The 13,361-nt window shown below is 49.7% G+C and overlaps 1 protein-coding gene across 7 annotated transcripts in view; it reads right to left on the minus strand.

Annotated features, from left to right (window-relative positions):
- LOC108024492 (serine/threonine-protein kinase Doa) overlaps positions 1–13,361 on the minus strand; it is a 35,930-nt gene that overhangs the window by 11,935 nt on the left and 10,634 nt on the right. For 4 of the 7 annotated variants that reach the window (XM_017094425.3, XM_017094421.3, XM_017094422.3 and 1 more), the window contains one exon: positions 10,472–10,670. In XM_017094425.3, the coding sequence (XP_016949914.1) occupies positions 10,472–10,670 (199 nt within the window). Of the gene's footprint in view, positions 1–27; positions 3,719–3,910; positions 10,447–10,471; positions 10,671–13,361 lie in introns of those variants that run through there. The other 3 variants (XM_017094426.3, XM_017094424.3, XM_017094418.3) reach the window with 3 other exon arrangements.

Genomic DNA, 13,361 nt, shown 5'->3' on the forward strand with positions numbered 1-13,361 from the left:
GAAATAAGTTTGAGGAATAGAATCTACCTCGATGAAATGCAGTCCCAATGCGGACTTGGACATCTCATTCTGCTGCTGCTGCTGCTGTTGATGTGGTTGGTGTAGCTGCTGGCTTGAGTGATTGAATATGACAGAATTGCTTTGTTGCAGCTGCGATTGCTGCTGCTGTTGTGGTTGCTGCGGTTGCATGTTCGATGACGATGACGCCGGCGACGCGTAAAACAATTGCGTATTTGTATTTGGATCGTATTGAAGCCCGGCGGCACCGCCTCCGCCGCCGCCTCCTCCTCCTGCTCCACCACCTCCAGCGGAAGCATTCAGAAACTGCGTATGCGGATGCGGTTGCTGCTGTTGATGTTGTTGCTGCTGCTGCTGGTACTTGACCGGCTGCATCTGATTCGGCTTGGGATAGGCATACGGATCGAAGGTCTGCAGCGGCTTGCGCTCTGGCTGCTTGGGCACATTATAGTAATTCCTACTCATCATGCCCAGCCCAAAGCTGGAATGCTGCTGGGGGTGTAGCTGCTGCTGCTGCTGATGTTGCTGGTGGAACTGCAGGGCCGTCGGCCGTTGGGCGGAGCTGAAGGAGGCAGAGTGCGTCAGCGGGGCCCCAGCGGTGCGGGGATAGCCAATCTTGGACTGCTGCTGGGGCGCCTGGTAGCCATACATTTGGGGCATCATGCCAGGCGGCTGCTGCTGCATTGGCTGGCCAAACTTGTTCTCCTTGTTGGTGTTCTTCTGCAGGAACATGGCCAGTCCCGATTTGGGCGCCTGCTTTGGGACATGCGAGGAGGAGTACGACTGCTGCAGCTTGTGGGGCAGGTGTGCCTGCTGCTGCTGCTGCTGCTGCTGCTGATGGGCAGGCATGTGTTGCTGCTGCATGAAGGGATCACTGGCTCCATTCATGGCCGAGCAGGCAAAACTATTCCAGTTCAGGAAGGGTCGCTTGTGCTGGGGATACTGTTGCTGCTGCTGCTGCTGCTGCTCCTGATGTGATTGCTGCTGGTGATGTTGTTGCTGTTGCTGCAGCAATCGCTGGTAGCCACCCATGGGCAACTGTGAGGTAGAATTGGATTTCCCTATGGGATAGCAAATCCTTTGTTGCTGCTGCTGTTGTTGCTGCAGCAACGGCTTCTGCGTATCGTAAAGCTGAACTGGCACGGGGATCTGAGATTCACCCGCGTACTTGCTGGTGCTGCTGCTCGTGGGGCCTTCGACTGCCGCCTTCGGGTCTTTGTGCTCACCCGTCGTCAGCGACTGCGACATGATTGCATTATTATTGATGTTACTAGTGCTGCCGCTGTTGTTGTTGTTGCTGCTGCCGCTGGTCTTCAACTTTAGCATGTCGTTCAGGCATTTTTCTAGCTTGTTGTCAACATCTTTCTGGCGCTTTGTGGCCGCTGACGACGATGACGATGTTGGCACCTCCAAGTTGGCAGTCGCTCCTCCTGTGCCACTTTGTTGCTGCTGCTGCAGCTGATCGCTGGTTGTTGTGGTTGGCGATGTTCCTGTGGCCGCCGTGGTTGTTGCTGTGGTGGGTGCAATGTGGAACGATGAGGTAAACTTGGAGAGCTGCGGCAGATGGGTGGTGCAACAGTTGGTCACCGTAAAGCTGCTAGTGCTTATCGTGCTGTTGCTCTTCTCCGACTTGCGTTCCAGAGAAGCGGAATCCCCGGGACCGACTTCCTCGATGGGCGCCACTTGTTGGGGTTTTTGAAGTGGCTGTTGATGTTGCAGCTGCTGGGGATTGTTGTTTTCCTGCGGCCGACGGAAGAAGGCGGCGGCACAGCGTGGCGAGGGGACACAGGAACTACTGGAGCTCTTCAAAACGCCACTGGGTTTACTGGCCGTCGATGGAGGAGCAGCAGCAGCAGCCACTGGCAGTGCCACTTTAAGAGGCTCTTTGGGTGGAGGTTCCTTCCGTGGTTGTGTCATGAGTATCGCAGAGTTCGAGGTGCTCCTGCTCAAGGAGGGAAGATTCTTCATATAGCAGGGTATGTGAGTACGACTGGAGGTCCGGAGCAGAGGAGCTCCCATGGGTTGACCACCACCCGGCACATGGGTCATGGACATGCTCTTCGGTAGCACCTGTTGGCTGGGATTGGGCTGCTGTTTGACCGGCACTCTGCTCACAAAATTCGTTGCAGCTGACGGAGATTGCTCGTTGCAGATCAGCTTGTAGAGATCATCCTTGGTGACCGCCTGGCGCACCTTCAAATCCAGATGCGACAGTGAGGCATTCTTCTGCAGCTTGTGGGGATGATGCTGAGCCACCTGCGAAGATTGCTGAGGACGCTGTAACTCCTTCTGCGCTGCCTCCGCCACCGTGGGATCAAATATAGCCAGCTTCTTGGCCGTCTTGGCATCCACTTTAAACGGCTGCCCGGCATCACCCAACTGGGCGCCACAAATCTTCTCGTAGTTCCAAAAAGTTCGCTTTGGTGTCTGCCGCTTTTGGGAACTCGTAAGATTCTCGCTCCAGAATTCGTTCATCAACTGTTTGTTTAGGGACAGATTGGAGCCACTTTGCAATCCATTCTTAGAGGGCAGCGGACGCATTGGAGTTGGCGTACTTAATGGCATATTCGAGCTGGAAATGCTGCGCTGCAGTTTGGGTTCCCCTCCGGATTGTGAAAATATAGAGGGATAGGCCATACGTGGAGCAGGCCCCCGACTGCTGGGATTCTGGGCAAAGTTTATAGACGAGGACTTGGACAAGCCCGAGGATATGACCGGCATTCCTGCTCCTGGTGCAGTCTTCGTCACCGACTGCTGTGAATTTGACTTGGTCAGCGGCTGCTGCTGGCGCTTGATCCTGTCGTAGAGATCTTCGCACTCCTGGAACTCCTGGTGCAGCTTCCTGTCCAGCTCACTGTAGTCGGGCAGGCTCTTCAGATACTTGTTCATCATCTCGATCTCGGCATCGTAGAAATTCGCATCCAGCTTGGCGCTGTTCGTGGCTGCCGCTGACTTCTCCTCCAGCTCCTGTTGCTGTTGTAGTAACTTATCCAGGCTGATTTCATTGGCGGGTGGAGGAGCAGCGGAAGGCACAGCAGAAGCGGGTTTGCTGGCATTCTTTGGAGCACGACATGGTACTGGCGGTGGTGGAGACGACGAAGGTGAACTGCAGGAGGACAGCGATATACTCGATGCCGGACTCGAGGCAATGGTGGCCATTAAACGGGAGGGCAAGGCCGCTGCCGAGGCGCTGCTGATCGTTCCCGTGGCTGCATTGTAGGCCAGCGGATGATGCTTTCTTGGTAGCGGAGGCGTAGACTTTGGACTCGCCGGCAGCAGCGGTGGACGACTCTTCCGAATGGCCAGTGGTGAGGAGATCGGTGAGCGCACGGCGCACTTGCTCTCCGGTATGCTGGACGACAACACCGAGGCGAACTGCGGTGAGACCACCTGGAAGAACTGCTGGCCACTGCTGACCGGCGGAGGCGTCGGTTTCTGCATGGCTGGTTGGGATTCCTCTTTAGTTCTTAGATTCGATGACTGGGCGGCGACGGCGGAGGAGGAAACCGCTGGGGGCACTGTAATTGCTGGCTTGCCGGCATCTTCACTCATCTATAGGAAACAATCGCGCACTGTGGAACCGTTTGGGCTCTATGAATTAGATATCCGATTTCAGATGAATCCGTTGATTCAGCTTCAGCGTTTATCGCGGTTTTTGATATGATATGTGTGTGTGCGTTTATACATGTTTTTAATTGAATCTGTTATAGGAACTTTGCACTTCCTGTTTAAACTAAAACCTAGGAGCAACTCTAATGTGTAAGTGTGTTCCTAACCTATCGAGGTAAATTCTATAAAACAGATTTCGAACAGAACACAGAAGGAGGGAGACACCAAACACCAGACGAACTAAGGACACCACAGGGCGATCACCAACACGACGACGACCAACCTGCAGATACTGCTCCGGTATCTTACTGTTCTTCGGCACAACGATCTTCTTAATGATGATGATCTTGTCGCCCTCGATCTTGGTAATGGTGATGGGAACGCCGGGCATGGGACGTTGCGGCTTTACGGGCACAGGTTGCTTGGGCGCATTGCGGATCACTTGAGGTCCGGTGAGGATGCCACCAGGACTTGGCTTAGCAGCTGGAGGAGCAGGCTTGGGTTTCGGTTTCTGGGCAGGCACATGTTCCTTGTGGTCGCTGCGCACAATGGAAAAGTGGTACAGTGGCTTATCGTCGTCCAGAATGCTCTTCTGCGGCACTGTTTTCTTTTCCACTCTCCGGAGAACGACTCCCAGCATGGGTGACTCCTTGGGCTTGATGGTTATCGACCCACTGGGCGCTGTCACCCGCTTTAGGCTTACGCCCAGATTGGTGCCCACCGGGGGAGGTGTCTTGGTGCGGTGCACCATTTTTCCGCTGGGTATCTCACGATAACCATCATCCATTCTCCGCCGACGATGGTCCTCTTCTAGTTGCTCTTGAATCTTTGGATCGGGATTGGTATGTAGCGATGGCTCGGGCGCCACCAAAGGCGAGGGACCAGGAAACAGTGAGGTGAGGCTGCTCCGCCGTCGGTTCATCACATTGGGCGCCGAAACCGTCTTGGTGAGTGGAAATTTAGTTGCCTGAGGAGGAGCTGCTGCCACGGGCGGTGGTTCCACGCCGGTGGCACTCGAGGTACTGCCTCGTCGACTGGCTGCCTTACTGGGCTGCCTTGAAGCCGAGGCACTGACGCTGGCCGAGTCCAGGCTGCTCATGCTGGCTGAGCTCTGGAGGCGATCGGGAGCAGCGCTCCTTTCGTGATTTCGCTCGGGCGAAATGGATCTCTCGCGGGTGCGATTATGGGAACGGGCATCACGAGCAGCGCGCTGCATGCGCAGCAGCTCAATAGAGTCGGCTATGTGGGAGGTGCTCTTCTGGGGCGGCGAGTCGTCCCTGGACGAGGCCTTGGGCTGGGATACGCTGAGCAGGTGCATCTCCATGGCGTCGTCAATGTTGCTGGGCAGCGAGGCAATGCGTTCCCTAGGTCCTGAATTGGAGGGCAGAGAACCTTTGGCCAGATCCTCTTCCTCTTCCTCCTCCTCGTCTTCATCCTCATCCTCCTCATCCCGTGCTTGATCTCTGACTCGCTGCTCCTCCTCCTCTTGCTTTCGGCGCTTCTCACTCTCCATCACCCGCTGCAGCTGGGCCTGCACCTCGAGGGCAGCACGTGCTCTGGCCTTCGACTCGGCCTCGCGGGCCTGTCGCAACTGTTCCTGGGCAATGGCCCGAGCTTCCGCCTCCGCCTGCGACCGAGCTCGTGCCTCAGCTTCGGCGGCGGCTGCTGCCCGGAGAGAGGCCAAATCCGTGGCCGTCATTTGCTTTATGCTCAGGCGACGTTCCGTGTTGAGGATCAACTCCACCTGGGTGCTTCCGCCCGCTGGCTTCTGTGCCGTTAGATCCGGACAGCCGAGGGCGATCATTTCACTGAGTTCGTTGGACATTCCGTGGGCTGGGGGATGTGGTGATCTCTCTCCAAAACCTTGTCAGTTTTCTATCTTTCTGGATCCCAAGGGAAAAAAAAAGTACTCGATTATCTAATATTGCACTGGCGTTTCCCTCGAATTGCGTTGGGTTCGACTAGCTGGGCGAGACTCGCGAGGCTGTCAACGCTGGCCCCAAAGGAAACCTGCGCCAAATCGGATCAGTTCGTATTCAGTTCTATTCGGAACGTATCAGATCGGATCGGAACAATCGATCGCACGCTCAATGTCAATGTCTCATTGGCATTTTGGCAAATGCCCGACGACTTGACTTACTAATTACCAAGTACCAATGGTCGGTCGTCATTCGACCAAAGACTTTTTCTTTTGGCGCCCATATACATCCGACACAGCATATGTATATAGCACCCCCAATTTGTTTTGGTATATAGAGCACAGGGCACATACAAATTACAAATCGTAAACAGCAATGAGCTCATTGATCGCGGCGCCGCCTCACCGAATAGAAGAAGAAAACCCCTGTGCCCCTTTGCGATTCTAGCCAAAAGACCTGCACCTTGCCCCAGATATATTGCGATGTGAAAATATATATGAGAGTATCCCTGGAGAGATCGTTTTGGCCGATGTGTGATATCTCGGTGGGGTTCATTGGGCATCTCTGCGCCCCTGTCTTTCTGTGTTCCGTTCGAAATCTGTTTTTATTTTTAACGAATAGACGACGACGCACGTAAATTGGCGCAGCCGGGCGGTTATACCTAGTACACAGTACGTGTGACGCTAGTGCCGGCGGTACAGTGAAACCTCGGCCAGCCATGCTAATTAAAATCACGCGCCTAATGTATCCAAGATACATCTCTGATCTTCAATAATCCCACATTCGAGTTGATTGCTTTTTTAATTCACTTTTAGTTTTCCATTAGTTTTGTGATCTTTGATTGATCTCCGGCTTAGCTTTCACTGTACCGAAAGAAAACGCACACACAGACGTATACAAGATGGAAAAACCTAAGGGGGAAAAGTTTTCCACCCCAGTTGACTTTTATTTTGGTTCGCATCATATGGCCAAAAATTGTATCATGTACAAGTTTGTATCTTGGATTTTCGCTATAAGTTTGTTGTGGCAACTAAATATAAATGCAAGCCTTACGAAAATAGCTTTCGAAAATTATAGAAAACGCCAGCTAAGCGGAAAGTGGAGGATAGAGGATGGAGGGCAGCAGCGGCGCAGATCAACATGATGATGATGTGGCAGCCTGATGAATAATCCCCGCCGATCTGTGGCGCACAGATATATATGTACGAAACTGTATAGTTATAGTTTGTATCTATGTGGCACACACACGCACACTAACGGACACACACGTGTGTGCTCCATTTGTTAGTTTTGAGTTTTTGTTTTGATTTGCTTGGCCGCTGCGTTGTCTTCTTCTCCTTCAGCTCGGAGTACACAGAAAAAATATACCATCACTTTTGAATGGTAACCAAAAAGTATTCATAAAATATATTTTTTAACCTCCAGTTAGGGTTTGGTTAGCTTAACAGCTTCTATGCAATTAAGGCACTCTTTTATAAGAATGAGTTTCTATGATACGATATGCCAATTTCTTTCTGTGCACTCGAGTGTGTGACTGTTGCATTACCCTCCTCTATCCATCCGCTGCTTCTATTAAAAGTATCTTTCGCTCAGCTAATTGCAAACTTGATGGAAAAGTGCAAAGTTCACTATCAGCATTTTGGACGTTTCACAGCTGCTCATCTGATCCCATATTTTATATTATTCCAAATTATTTACTCGCCGCCGTTGGCGGGGGGTCAATAAAACAGTTTGGCTCTGGTATCTTGCATCGTGTTTTGTTTAAACAAAGTATGCCGAAGAATATCGCGCACTTTTTATTCAACACTTTTTGTGTTTTGTTTGATGTTTTTTTTTCGTTTTGGGACCGCTGCTACTGTTTTATTTTTAAAACACTTAAATGTTCTTTTAGGTTTTGGGTTGTTTTTTGTTTTTTTCGGCTGATTATGTCACGGTGCCCAGCAATTGTTTGTGGGATTGCGTTTCTTTCCACCTTCTCGGCACGGACCAAAATGCGTTTCTATATTACACATACGCCCAGTATGTACCTCTAAATATTGTGTTCTATTCGATTATTTGGTGTTCCTGAGACAAAAAAAAAAATACCAAAAACACAAAACGCACACACACTAGATATTATCGGGTAAACAAAGTGCGCGAAAGGAGACGACGACGGTCGATGTAAAGATCGGTGGAACTGTGGGGATTCGGGGTTTAAGGGAAGGCAGGGGGATCCCCGTACCGCTTACACGACGAAGACGAGGCGACGACAATATATAGTTTATATGGCAGCAGTGGCGGCGACACACAGCCAACAAACGAAGATTTCAATCTGTTTCGGTTTCCTCGATTTTGAAAATTCTCAGCCGAAAAGTGTTCGCGGCAGAGCAGAGCGCAGACTTTTCAGCGGCGCGTGTATTTATAATTTTCCAATGGTTTTTCGAGCAAATGGCAAACACAAACGGCCCAAGAACAAGATGTTTTCCCTCGGATGAAGCTGCGCGCGCATCTCCGAGAAGGCACCATCAGCTGTGCGCCGTGGTCTAGAGGAGGAACATGCGCACAGCATGGAGAGGAATCCCCAAGGCGTCGCTCTCGGGAACCGATGAATATATATACGAATGCATATATACAGGGGAGTACAGACAGGGAGCGTGAGCCCCGTGTAAATTCGGTGTATATAGCGGCGGTCAAAATAATAGCATTGCCAATAGATCATACCATAATTTCCAGATATAACTTTTTAATTGAGGGAAATTCTGGGAATACGGAAAGGAAAGGCATTTGATTTGAGTCAATCAGGAAAAACCGGCTGGCCAGTCTAAGCAAATAAATATTTCACAAAATAAAACAAAATGTAGTTCAAAACATTAAGCAAACCTAAAAAAAAAGCTATTAGTAACATAAGTTTACAAAGCAGTGCTATTATTTTGGTACAACATGTATGATTCTGTAGAGGATTAAAGAGCGGAAGGGCCAACCACACAAGATACTCGCCGACAATCTCAGAATCTGAATTACAGAGTGACTCACTAGATAGTCGTCATTGTGGTCCACAAAGTACTCCTCGACGATCCAATTGTCGCCGGCATACTTGTCCACGGGCATGTCGCAGAGGGCCACCAGATCGAAGTGGTTGCGCTGCCGCTTGAGCATCAGGCAGCGGGTTATGGCCACGCTCTCGCCATCGCCGGGGAATCCCTCCTCCTCCACCGGCTGCTCCTGCTGCCCGTCCAGCTGCTTTTCCAGGCCACAGCCATTGCGGATGATGAGCTGCTGCTCCAATTGCCTAAAATACTGAATCTTGGCGGCTCGAAACGATGACGCGCAGTGGAATTCTATGCGAGTTACTCAGCCCACTTAATTGGCGGCGACATGGGCAACTGGCAAAGCTGGCGAGGAGCAGCCGCAGCAGCAGCAGCAGCAGTATCTCATCTCATCAGATCGCAGAGCAGAAAGGAAAACTCTGGCCGCCGTCAACGAGTTAATGTCAAATGATCAATTGAACGAAAATAACTAGAACAGCGGGTTGTGTTGGGCACACGGGGGAACACTATAAAGAACCACCAACAGTGGATGGGAACTATAAAGATCTCGTTTAATTAAGAGTTGTTTTTCATACGCGAAGATTGCATAGAAATTGCTTAATTTTCACTTGTATATGGCCAAGGTTTCGCTTAACTGCTCTATATAAATTCCTTTTTACAGCTGATGAATAATATCTCTTTGTCTCTTTTAATTCTAGGCTTCCAGAATAATAAATATTCTTCCGCCACTTACTTTATAGCTTAATAATTCTATGTAATTACTGTGTCAAGTGTTTTTAATATTCCGAGTTCATGGGTGATTCATTAGGCGGGTTATCATGCCTAATTCAATTGTCAGTCTCTGAATTACAAACAAAATATTGATTTCTTAACGTAACAACTACATTTCCCCATGCTCTAATTAAGTTTTCCGTATTTCAACACTTTTCAAAGGCCTTGCTCAACCGAGTTACCTTATTATAAGCACTATCTTATCAGCGACAACATACAACTCATGCTGCCGAGTTCTCAAGTGCCCTGCCCCCTTGAAGCCCTGGGAGACAATCATTTCCATATTCAGTTGCACTCGCATTCCGGATTGCACTGATTACAGTGAATTCCCCATGTAATCACTGTACCACACAAGACCAAGAACCAGAGCAATGTGACACATCTAATGACAAATTTAGCTCAACGCCGCATAGATAAGAAAGGAGAGAGCAATCGAACGATGGTGATAGCGCGCTGATCACTTGACTGATCCACTTGAATTGTAATCAAGAATAGGGGGTACAACATGCACACACGATTGGGTTAGTGGGTGGGTGAGTTCCGTCGATAAGAAGGCAAGGGGACACGCTTACTAGATAATCGCTGTCGTGGTCGGCAAAGTACTCAACGACTATCCAGTCCTCGGTGTAGGGCATGAACCGCAGCGCACAGCTGGCCAGGATCAGGTCGCGACAGTGATCCACGACCGGTGGCGCTGGCAGGTCACGCATCTTGATGTAGCACGGCACTCGGGAGCTCTCGAAGTGCTCGGCCACCTGCTGCGACCTCTCGAGATACCGCTTGAAGAACAGCATGGTTTGGGGCACTGTTAGCACTAGCACTACTGATCAATCGAGCGGCACAGCTTTTGGCAATGCACAGGGTTGGAAACGCAGGCGGTGGTTGGTTAACTGAAAGCGGTCGTATATACAAAGTATCTGTATCTGCAGTATGTATCTGTTTCTGTCCGCACTAGTTTGTTCTTTTACCATTTTGTTTTGCTTATAGCTTTCGGTTTTTAGTTCTTAGTTTGCGATTTTCTTTTTTTTTTTTAGGTTTTCCTTTGCATTTCTTTTTTTTTTCGTTGCCCTGCCTACAATTTTCACTTGTTTGCTATGTGTGGTGTATTATAAAATGAAAAGTTTTTACCTTAGCCTGCGACTGGCGGTTGTTGCGTCCGCTGTCGCGCTCGTCCTTGGCGCGATCGCGATGCCGGCGACGGGAGCTCGAGTGGGAGGTCTCGTCCCTGTAGCGATACTTGTGCTGCCGCCGACTGGCGGCCGGGGATTTGCGATGCGAGCGCTTCGAGCGCTCCTTGCGTCGGCGGGATGAGATGCTGTCATCGAAACTGCAAAAAGAAAGGTGTTCTCGGTTAGTTGGTTCTCGGCGGAATATTACCTAATAACCAGATGAATGGCCGTCCTTGGAGCAACGCCCAGCGCGTATGGACAACATGGAAAGCTACTTAGGCTACCCCGATATTCAGATACTCAGCTACTTAGCAGTTAAGCCGCTCCACGCTTGCCTTGCCGCCGGATTCTTAAGCCAGGCGAGCGACCGGCAAGCCAGTGAGTGCGAGACGTGTGTTGGCGAATCGGTTTTGCGTTACCAATCAAGTTAATCAACTCGGCCGGATGGCTACCTCAGCCGCTGGCTATCTATTTGGCTGGCTGGCTGGCAGCGGCCCACCTTTACCCCAGGCCAAATGTCTTTGAGAGTACTTCATGGTGCGAGGAATGACACAATGTAAGACGGTGGCTGTCAGAGCTTTGAAGTGAACCCAGCAGTACAGCTAGAGCAGCACCCTAGACTCCGATCGAGGCCAGAAACTGTGTCAATAACATCGGTAGCTCATGTTCGTGCTCATGTTACATCCACTCACCACACCCACCCCGAGAAGCCAAGAAGTCGAGAGATCCCCCAGTGCGGGTGGGCAGAGATCTTGGCATGAATCAGCTGATTGCGCCAGAGATAACTGACCTATGCAGTGCTCAAGCTCAAGATACTACCCAGCAAAGCCAAATCCAACTCCCAAATCCAAGAAGTCAAACAGACACATATGCTAATAAGGCGAAACCAGCTCTCATTGAGCGATTACGAAAATTTTTGTCGGTTGCCTGTGCTCACACAACTCGCCCACGTGGCCCCCACCAAAAAGCCTCTAAATTTGGGCACAAATTATGAGAAACACAGAACCGAACTGAAGCTGAAAGTGACTTTGGCTACAAGTACACTCGTTCGTTAGTTCCGATCTGCATCTATGTGCTTATATACGCTATGTACATGACAAAAGCTCAACGCCTGCGCAGCCGCCAAGAAAACTACTTGAGCGCACATGCTCGGCTGCAGAGAGATCCGTAGGCTGGAAGACTCTTGGCCAAGAAACGAACTGAATTGAACCGATCCGTGATCTCTCCGACTGGCGTCTGTCGCGGAAAAGCCGCTTACGGCCTTGCGGCAGTTAATTAACAAAAAAAAAAAACGAAGGAATATGGTAGCCAGCAAGCTCTTTCGGCTTTTTGATTTATGATTAATGACGCGCTGCGTGCAAATTAGAACAGCTTTTATGGCCAACTGTAATTGGATATTAATGATTCGTCGATTCAGATACAGATTCAGATCCAGAATCCGAATCCGATTTCGAATTCGCCAAGCCAGAAGGAGTGGGAGGGGTAGGAGGGTAGGAAGCGAATGGCAAAGCAAGTTCATAATAGATGCCCAATTTGGACTGGAGCATTTCAGATCGGCGTTGTGTAAGGTAATTGGCTTAATATTTCACTCAAGGCAAGCCGAACGAACAGGTCGAAAGCTTGACTAATAAAAACCAAAGGCCTCATAAAATATTATCTTTGACCTAAAAGAACACGAGCAATGGGGTTCAACGCGACTACCGCAAACATAAGTTAAGGTGAATGTACACAAAGGGTTTGGCCGATTTCAAACGGGGAAAGCTCCGATATGGTCGGGGGCCCAAGATAAGATATCATAAGAAATAGTTACCTAAAATAATATACCGCGGTATATGGTAGCTGTGTTCTGGAACTGATTATCTTTCGGGTTGATCTGGGGGTAATCATAGGAATTCGAGCGTTTTATTGCCCAGCGCGGTAATAACTTATGACAGTCTGTGGGAAAGCAGATAAGATATGGGTGCTAGGCAAGCCGAATACAAAGTTGCCTGCCCTGAAGGGGTTACAAGAGGCTATTCAACGTGAATTCTGCTGATAATTTCAAGGATTGAAATATCTTTTATTCTAAGCCGCCGCATACATGAGGTAACTTAACAATCGCGCCCATATTTATAGAGTTCCTCATTCACTCCGGATTGCCCTTGAGGATTTTGCCAGCTCAGGCGCACCGCGGGGTTCTACATTGTTACTTTTCTCTGTTGGCCTCGACTTTTCGCAGGCACACAGATGAGGCAACAGCCATGTTTTATGGCCAGGCCAATCCCATTTCTGGCCTTATCATTCCCCACATGTGGATACCGCTTCCTCAAGTGATTGCGTCGACCTTGACCGATTCTTGCTGCCAACTTGGATTTTATGCAAGTGCGCAGGCAAGGAATGCCGCCATTAATCACATATAAACACCATTGTCTCTTGGCCAACTTCCCTAATGGCCTGCAATTTGTACGAATCATGTTCACCACCTCTTTGCACCTCCGAGATGATCAAGAATCTGCGACAGCAATTAGCGTTAAGATCCAGCCACTCAGATTAGCACGAACACAATCCGCTAAGAACAATAACCCACTGCGGGTCTGCAGTTCTCTTGCCATTTGGAGAACGAGAATACGAAATAGTTTCTTATAAGCGCTGGCTAGTGTTATTGAATTATGAAATTAATCATTCGAAAACCAGTTTTTTTTCATGATTTACATAGAGCAGCAGCTGAGACACTTTAAACCCACCAACCAGAGCTGCCTGCACCGCCAACCGCCGACAAACATTTGTTGCGGCTCGGGAGATTTTTCTTCGTTTTGTTGTATTTAGCGTTTTTTTTTGTGCTGACCCTGAATTTGCCATAAATATATTAA

This window comes from Drosophila biarmipes, chromosome 3R (genome assembly GCF_025231255.1).
Source record: "Drosophila biarmipes strain raj3 chromosome 3R, RU_DBia_V1.1, whole genome shotgun sequence".
Lineage (NCBI taxonomy): Eukaryota > Metazoa > Arthropoda > Insecta > Diptera > Drosophilidae > Drosophila > Drosophila biarmipes.